This window comes from Acanthisitta chloris, unplaced genomic scaffold (genome assembly GCF_000695815.1).
Source record: "Acanthisitta chloris isolate BGI_N310 unplaced genomic scaffold, ASM69581v1 scaffold12889, whole genome shotgun sequence".
In the NCBI taxonomy this organism is placed as follows: domain Eukaryota; kingdom Metazoa; phylum Chordata; class Aves; order Passeriformes; family Acanthisittidae; genus Acanthisitta; species Acanthisitta chloris.
The window spans coordinates 114,971-124,510 of NW_008692040.1; the positions used below are offsets into that span (position 1 = coordinate 114,971).

General features: G+C 42.4%; 1 protein-coding gene across 1 annotated transcript in view; it reads right to left on the bottom strand.

Moving 5' to 3' along the window:
• The window catches only part of CHCHD6 (coiled-coil-helix-coiled-coil-helix domain containing 6), a gene marked incomplete at its 5' end in the record, with an annotated part of 112,378 nt that extends 104,194 nt beyond the window's left edge, over positions 1-8,184 (bottom strand). The window contains 3 exons of the mRNA XM_009082501.1: positions 4,002-4,146; positions 7,051-7,105; positions 8,055-8,184. Of these exons, the coding sequence (XP_009080749.1) occupies positions 4,002-4,146; positions 7,051-7,105; positions 8,055-8,184 (330 nt within the window). The remainder of the gene's footprint in view (positions 1-4,001; positions 4,147-7,050; positions 7,106-8,054) is intronic.
• Between the last annotated feature and the right edge of the window lie 1,356 nt (positions 8,185-9,540).

A 9,540-nucleotide genomic window follows, 5' to 3' on the forward strand; every position in this document is an offset into this window, starting at 1 on the left:
TTCCACATTGATTTGTCTCAAAGGTTTCAGTGAAAATCATCAGGCAGGGAGTCACTGGCTCCAAGAGGCTCCTGATGCATATGCTGCACAGCCCTCAGAGATTACGAAAGCAGAAAGGAGAAAAAAAGAACAGCTTTGCTTGCAAAGTTTCCTTTGTGGGTAAGAGGGAGGAGAAAAAAAAAGAAATCTAAAAGAACTGAGAAGTTAAGAGAAGAGGTTTTGATTAATTGGAAACAAAAAAGGAAAGACTACTGCTACAGGGGAATAGTGAGACTGTTCACAACATAGTGAAGCAATTAAATAACTTGACTGACAACTTTGGAAGTTCCTCATCCTAGAAATAGGAAAGGATTTAGAGACAGCTGTATTAATTCTCAGGTATTTCAAATGAGACTTAAGGCATGCCACAAGCATTAGTTAAACACCCTAGGCCTTGCTCTGAAGTACTGTACATATAATCCTTGTTGTGTTTTAAGTACCCACAGCATTAAATTATTCAGAGAGTCCAGTCAGCACCATGATCCTGCAGTGCTGTGCAAACAAACAAAACATTTTATCTCCAATACAAATTGGGCAGAGTTCTTCTGCAGCAGCTTAGCAGACTACTTGCATTTGAGCCAGCCCCCAGGGTTAATCAAAAAGCCATATTCACTCAAAGAGGGAACTGAATGCTGCCCTGTTACTTAAAGAGCTGTTTTCCTTCTTAAACTAAAACTTTAAGGAGTTTTACTGAAAACCTAAGGTGTCTAGAAGTTAAGTACCTTGTTCAAAGTCATTAAAAGAAAGGTCAAGACAAAAATGTAGAACAGGACCCAGGTACTTAATTCTAAGTCCCTCTTGAAAACAGTGCACCACTTCAAGGAGAAAAAAAAAAAGACCAAATAAAATACCCAAACCACACAAAAAAGACCCCAACAGTAAGTTTTAATCTGCACCCTGCCCCATAAATGGTAAAGCAACTGGCCCCAGCAGCTGTCAGCAAGTTCCCTATCAAAGGTTAATTCTAGTCCACACTCTCTTCAGGAATGTGCACTGTATAATAAGACTGAAGTGCTTCATAGCAATACTGCCAATAATAAAAGTCAGTGAGGGAAAATCATAAAGAACTGATTAAATGACAAGCAATGTTCAGCACAATCAAAATGAAATCATTTCAAAATACAGCTATTGGGCTTGGATTTATGGTCTACAAGTGGGAAGGTTAAAGGAGAATGTTCCAGCAGTGCTGAAGACAACAGTACAAGAGAGAAGTCAAACTACTGATATGTTAAGGGCACAGGACAGCTCAAGATCTTACTGCAAATACTAATTTTAAAAAAAAAAAAAAAAAAAAAAAGTATTCTATCTTCTACCTGAAGGAGAACACTGACACAAAAGAGATGGATGAGCAGCTCACACTCAGTATTGGCCTCATGTGCTGGGGCTAAAAAACAGAAAAGCAAGAAACACTCAAGCCCTATTCCTAATAAAGGGAGATAACAACACTGGAAGATAAAGGACAGATGTGATTTGAGTAGGATTGAGTCAACACAATAAGGTCACCATGCCCAAAAGGAAACAGTAGCTGAGATAAAGCAAGTCTGATAGGGATCCCAATAATTTAAAAGTCTGGCCAGAACAGTTCCTGCTTAGGAAGACATCTAGAAGCTGACAGACAATAGCTTTGACCTCATCTTTGCAAGGACAAACTAGACCATTCCACTTTTTAAGGATCTTATATTTATGACTGATCAAGAGATAGTTAAAGAGCAATGAAATTTAACAGTTTTTCATTCTTGCACCACGTTCTGGACTAATACACCATGGTCACTATTTATCACAAGGAGAGCCTGATCAGATTTTTGCAGAGCATCAAGTATGTAATATCTGGGTATGTGACATTACACAACTAAAAGTTAATTCAGGTAATAGAACAGCTTTTCTATGTCAGCAGTCAGGTCCCAACTCATTTTAGAGGTGCCCTCTTTATAGTTCACAAATATTGTTTGACTCTGACAGTCACGTCTCCAGGATTACTCTACACATCACTGCAGGAGGGCAGGGCTCTGCTTCAAGCCAGGCCACATCTTCACCTTGGATAATAAATCCACCAGCTTCTTCCCTCCTCTCTTACAGAAGTCAGTTAATTGCATTCATAAAGAGAATATTCTCTTTCTAATGGAAAGAGCTCACACTGCCTCTGCTGACCCAGATGTCCCATGCAGAGAAGCAGCAGTCACCTGCCTCAGACATCACTATTCCAAAACTCAGCAAGCATGCAACACCCCATGGTCAGGATATAACCTGCCAAGAGGAAATTTCCTATGACACAGCAGCCATTCACAAGCCATATCCATCTAGGAGAACAACCACTGACCTATCAATCCAATCACAGAGAAACTTTATCATGGAGTCAAAATGCAGAGTTGGGTCGAAAATGGACCAATTCACAGAAGACAATTTCCTTATGGGCTGTTAACCACCAAGGTGAAAATATAACCTCTTGCTGACAAAGCCTCAAGTCCCAGCAAGAGTACAGAGGTAGGAAATACTGCTAAACACCTGCTCTGTTCTCATGCTCTCCATAAGCAGCTGCCAGGGATCACTATCAGAGATAGCCTATAGCTAGAAAGACCTTTTCTCTGAATCACTATAGCCGTTCTCAAACGGCTATAGTGATAAATAAATTTTATTTATTCAGACCTCAAAAATACCTTTATATTATAACCTCAAAATGCTTCACAGCCACGTCATGTGCCTGGGTAAGCCATGCTTCTTAGCATTCAACAGAGAAAAAAAAACATGCTCATAGAAGGATTCTTCATTTAAATCAAGCACAGATTAAGATACAGATCAGTAACATGAAAGAACCACAATAATGGCCATTATTACTCCAGCCTGTCCTCTCCCTAAACCCTCCTTTCAGTATGTACCAGGCAGGGAGAAATACTCTTAGTCTAGTTCTCTCAAAGTTTCAACATCACACTCTAAAATGAACAGGCAGTTTGATCCCACTAGGGCAAGCATGATCCCCCACCTCACTGTACACCCCAGCACCTCATACCACTGCAGGTCAGGAAAAAGTGGCAGTTTCAGTCAGACTCTGCACTGTTTACAGGCAGTACAACATTGCCATAGTAATGTTAGGACGCAAAACAAAACAGTATAGTATCATGTGAATATTAAGCACCAATGACAATCCCACTATATTGTAGTGATTGATAGAAACCTTTTGCTCTACTCAGCCTTGTCTCACTGTACTTCTGTCTCCAGCACTGCTCTTCTCAGCACTGTTAAGACAACGATGCAACAGGGCATCTCAGCAACACCAACTTTCCTGACTAATAGTAAAACCTGTAGCAAGAAGTGCCTCAAACCAAGTCTGTCTGCTGGGCAAGAACAGATTGGTTTGTGAGTTTGAGTGGTGTATACACAAATGGTTTATGCTTCCTGGTCCCTAAAAATCAATCTTAGTCCTGCTTCAAAATCTCACAGTACTTGACAGTTTTATAACAGTTCTTCTATTACCAGCATCATAAAAGACTCAAAAAACAGAACACATTATTACTTTTTTATTAATTTGTGTATATGTACAATTATACTAAAAAAAAAAAAAAACCAGAGCAAAGTTTCAGGATACATATGAGGTCAGCAGAATGTGATCCTGTATGTAATTGAAACATTCATTTCATACACTTGAGAGTTCACAAGAGTTCTCTGGCTCAGACAATGACCCCATATACACTACACTGCCCTGCCACAGGTAAAGCTGTCCTCAGCACATACATTGCTTATGCCTTCCCCTGCAAGCTTGGCCTTAGCAGCACTGCATGACATGCTGCAAGTTGAGCTTGCAGATACAGTGTGAGCCAAGCACTAAGTGAAGAGTGGAGGTGAGGAGTGTTCCATCCTAAATCAAAGTTTCTAAGCTCATCACACAAGTGACATGTAACGAATCCCTTCAAGCAGAGCTATTTTTGCTTGTCCTGCATGGAAACATAGTGGGGGGTTTTGTTACTCACCAGCTGGGCTGCTCTCTGCCTCTCCTCATTAGTGTTGTTCCTCTCCCGCTGAAGAGCAGTATTCAAGGCCTCACTGGCTGCTTCCCTTTCTCTTTTGGCCAACCGGAACAGTTCCTCTTGGACCAGTGCCTGTTCTTGCTCATACCTGTATGAGCATCAAAGGCAGAGAGAAGTGGAATTCTGGGAGCAGGATGATGGCTTAGCACAGACTACCCCTGCCCAGAGCTGGAACACAAATCCATAACCTATTTGACACAAAGTCTGCTCACAATCCCTCCATTATCAGCAGAAATTCAAAAGTCTACAAACTTTCAACATGACCTGCAGCTCCGGTGAGGTACAACTCTGGCAACAACAATAGACATAGCACCATATAATCTCATACTTCAGTTATATTTAGCTCTGCTAAGTACTCAATTATCACCTGCAAATAGTGAGAAAAGGAAGTAGTTAGCTAGGTAAATAAATGCTGCTTTGGAAGAGATCAAGGGACATACAAACAATGAAAGGAGTCAGCCTATCCCACAGTGCTGCTCTTCTGCTCTACAAGGCAAAGAAAATCACATAAAATGCCCGCAGCAACAGCACAGGAGCAGCTTTGTCGTGTCCATAGCCTGAACACATGAATCTGACAGCCACAAAGGAAACGTTGCCCAGTTCTGGCCTTGGAAATTCTACATGCAAGCAAAGAGAGATGAACATGAAGCAAGCCATAGAACAAATAAGGTTAGACAGGACCTTTGAAGGTTATCTATTCCAGCCTCCTGCTCAAGAAAGGACTAACTTCAAGGTCAGATCAGGTTGGTCCAGCCTTTCTCCAGTAAACCTGAGCAATCTCTAAGGGTGAAGATTGTTTTCTTTTTGGTGCAATCTGTTCCAGTGCTTCACTGCACTTACTGACTGTTTACGGTTTCCTCCCACCTCACTCCCAACACCCAGCCAGAGTTTCCTTGCCATGATCTACAGCCCTTGCCACTTGTCCTTTCAGTGTGCACCTCTGAAAATAGTCTGGTACTGTGTCTCTATTTTACTATTTAAGAAGTTGAAAACAACAATTAGATGCCCCTTTTTGTTGGGCTAAGCCAAGACAGTTCCCTCAGCCACCCTTCCCCAACGCCTCTAGCTTACCCAGGTCTCTGAGTGATAGCATCAACCTCCAGCCGTGACCACTCCTTCAATTTGGTGTCATCCACAAACTTTCTCAGCCCATCTAGGCCCAGTCCTGGACCCACATACAAGCTGCTCCTGCCTTCTTGTCTTCCCTGCCTACCTTTCCACTGCATTTATGTCCCCACCTCTCCCTTCCCAGAGCAGGTTATTGGGATGCAGTTCAGTAGCTCAGCACTGAAAACTGCCAGCAATTTTGATTCCATAGCCCCCAGGGAAGCGAACCAGCTTTCCAGGGACTTTCTCTGATTGAACCTTTGACTTTTCTAAGGGCACTGTGATTGATGCAACAGGGTTCTAACAGGTTTGGCCAGTCAGGAGCAATACTCAAAAAACACCATGAACAAATGGACTGATTTTCATTGTTACATAGACTATGAGCAGGGTAAAGACACCACCAGAGGAGCAAAAGAAAGAACAGGAAAAGACTGATATTTACACCATCTTTAAGTACACACAGACAGGGCAGACCAACAGTTTTATAACAGAAAACTAATGAGCTATGCAGACCTGAAATTCTCACTGTCACTTCTAGAACTAGGAGGCTGCTGTGGTTCTGTCAGAAAGGATTTCTTCTGCGATTGTGGGGTTTTTTTCCCCTCAGCCTTACTCCCACTTTTACAAGTATTTCTATCTTAATAAATTAAAAGACCCTTGGATGAAAAATCCATAGCACTCTAGTACAGGCTGACAGGCATTACGTCCATTCTAAGAAAAGGAGGAATGGAATCAGATACATATGATGGATCTGATTATTCTAGGTATAAACTCAAATAAACCCATTGCTGTTTGAGATTGCAAGATCTTTAAGGGGAGTATGAAACACTTAGACTCGCTCATTTGTCCCCAAAAAGGCAACTGTACCCAAGTTTATGCTCTAGTGGTCTTGCAATGCACATCACACACAAGTTTTCTGCAGTTACCAACTCATTACATTGGTCCTCCAATTGCCCACAGCTCCCCTGACTGCTCCTTTTGGCTAAGGGACAGGCTTACCTAAAGAAATGTGTTCCACAGTCCTTAACTGAAAAAGGTTCCAAAGAGGATTCTCATGCATTAAAACATGGAATCATAGAATTGAATCACAGAATAATTAAGGTTGGAAAAGACCTCTAAGATCCTCGAGTCTAATCATTAACATAGCACCACTGTGTTCACCACAAAACCATGTCCCCAAGTGCCACATCCACATGAGCACTTCCATGGATGGTGATTTCACCATCCCCCTAGGCAGTCTGTTCCAATGCCTGACCACCCTTTCAGTGAATAATTTTCCCTAATATCCAATCTAAACCTCCCCTGGCACAACTTAAGCCCATTTCTTCTTGTCCTATTGCTTGTTAGTCAGGAGGAGAGACCAACCCCTACCTGTCTACAACCTCCTTTCAGGCAGCTGTAGAGAGCAATAAAGTCCCACCTGAGCTTCCTTTACTCCAGGCTAAACACCCTCAATTCCTTCAGCTGCTCCTCATCAGACTTGTGCTCCAGCCTCTTCCTGAGCTCCACTGCCCTTCTCTGGACATACTCTGGCATTTCAATGTGTGTCTTGTCATGAGGTGGCCAAAACTGACTCCAGGACTCGAGGTGTCTCACCAGTGCCCAGTACAGAGGGACAGTCACTGCCCTAGTCCTGCTGGCCACACTATTGCTGGTACAAGTCAGGATGCTCCTGGCCTTCTTGGCCACTTGAGCACACTGCTGCTCATGTTCAGCCACTGTCAAACAATATACACTCATTGCACTTAGACTGAAGTAAAAATAAAATATATACATGTGTGTGTATATATATATGTCTGCATGTGTATATACACATATACATATATATACACACACATATATTCCAAAAGCTAAACTATTGTCTTTTCCAAGAACTTCACCTCACCTCCTGTACAGTTCCTGCTCTGCAGCAGAGTCACTTGCTGTTGGTGGCTGGATTCCTAGAAAGAAGAATAGCAACCTGTGACAACTGCAGTACAAAACAGAGTCCTTCATCACATCGTAAGTTATTTGAGGATAATTCCATATGCCAGTGTTATCCCATCAAGAAGGAAAAAAAATAAACAAGAAAATTGAAGTTTGATGGATAGAGTTTGAATTCATGAAACAAAGAGACACTGACAGCATCATCTTCAACCAGGCACACTAAACAAAGCACACTACAGAAACTTCTAGGTAAGGGTGTTAACTCCTCAAACCCTGACATATATACCGAAATATAAGCATGGTTTTACACCTACTTTCCATTTCCTTCCTCCAGTTCCATTAAGTCTTCCCCTTGACCTTCTGCTTTCCTTGTAATTACAAGAGATCCCACATGTGGAGATTAAATTATCTGATGGAGTTCAGGCCATCCATAAGGCTAAATCTACACTCAGGAAAGGCACAGGCTGACAGCAAACAGATCTCTTAAAGCAAGGGTCTGGGGTTCCCTACCTTCATGTTAGTCTGGATGCCTTAAACAAATCCACACTGCTAATATATATCAACACAGCGTATTTGAGAATCAAGAGAAATCAAATAGTATTCTGACCTGTAAAGAAAGACAATTTCAGAAACCAAGTTCTCATCATCCACTTAGCCACAGACTGCCCTCTCCTATGAGCTCCTTTCAAGGAATAAAGAGCAGCATTTCCCCCAGCCATCCACAATATATTCCTGGTATATGCAAAGGAGACAACGAGGCAGCTTACCAGGAATGAAAGAGAAAAAATTCTGCCTGGCTTATTGCATATTTATCTGAAATCCTAGAAATGTCCACAAAGTAACATAGCTAATCTCATAACACAGTAGTGTTGAAAAATACAGGCATACCCTATCACATCCAGTGGCAGCACTACTGAGAGGTGTGTCAAAACAGCCAGCAGACCTGACAGGGACTGATAGTACCTGTAGGAGATTTGGGTTTCCCTCCTGCAGCTGAAGATGGAGCTGTGCCATTGGATGCACGAGGAGATCTCTGGTTGCTCCTCTTGCTTTGAGAGGATTCTTTCATTCGGTTCACTACATCTTCAGTGAGCTGAAAGGCCAGTAAGCAGGAAAGGCATTAACCACCTCTTGGTGTATATTTCACTGTAAACACTGCCTATTTGTTAGTTTCCACACTACTACAAAACACTGCAATGCTACAGTCCTTCCAATCCATTTAGTCAACATAGAATCATGGAGTCTTAGGGGTTGGAATGGACCTTATAAATCATTTTGTCCCAATCCCCTCCCATGGGCACAGACATGTCCCCACTAGACCAGGTTGCTCAAGGCTCCATCCAAACTGGCTTTGAACTCTGCCAGGGTTGGAGCTTCTAGTACCATCCTCGGCAACCTGTTCCAGTGTCCTCACCACCCTCACAGGAAAACAGTTTTTGCTAATATCTAACCTAAATTTCCTGTTTCAATTGGTACCCATTGCCCCTTGTCCTGTCACCGCATTTCCTAACAAAGAGTCTCCCTCTAACTTCCCTGCAGCCCCTTCAGATACTGATAGGTTGCTACGAGGTCTCCACACCACCTTCTCTTCTCCAGGCTGAACAGCCCCAACTTCCTCAGCCTGTCAACATCTGTTTGCTGACTTTGAGTTTTAAAAAACATACCCTGCCAGTAACTGGTAAAACTTCGAATCTACTGACTGGCCCTAAAGCCTTCACCAGACAATTATTGTCTAGTGAAGGCTTTGTCTATCTATCCTATTAGGTTAGACAGACAAAGGCTATCAAAGGTGGAGAGCAGCACTAAACAAACCAACCCTTTGTGTAGGGATATATTGACCAGAAGTGGAAGGTTTTGAGTCCATCTATCCACCTTTCTTCTTCTTCCCCCATGCTTGCTAACCTAGCTCAGCATGGTAGAAGTACTGCAAACCATATGGCAGAGAACAGCCACACAGCCCTTCCACTCACATAAGGCTACAAACATTTTTGCAATCTCAACTTCATTCTCACTCCCAGACATGGGTTCAAACTCATGAAAAAGAAAGAAAAGTTAATTTGATGTTTTCTGGCAATTCAGTCCAAAGGGCTGCTCACAGCACTGTGAATATTCACCCCTTCCCTCCTCCCAAGGTCAGAGGCTCTGTCTCCAGAACAAAACGAAGATGTTTTGTTACCTAGGCTGGTCACAGTAGAAGACGTATTTTTCAGCTATGCCACTGCTACTCAGCTTAACAGCATTTTTAACATCTCCACTATACATTGCTATCATGCCCAATTCCTGTTTTCAAAGACAAAAGTCTTTGCCTATATCCTATCAAGAAAACCAACTCCTTAATGATAGCATCACCACTCTTCAGAGCTTCTTTCCACAACTCATACGTATCCATCTCTGAACACAGTTCAAGCAGCAGCTCCCCCTGTCCCTCCTAAAACACCCCTCACTATTC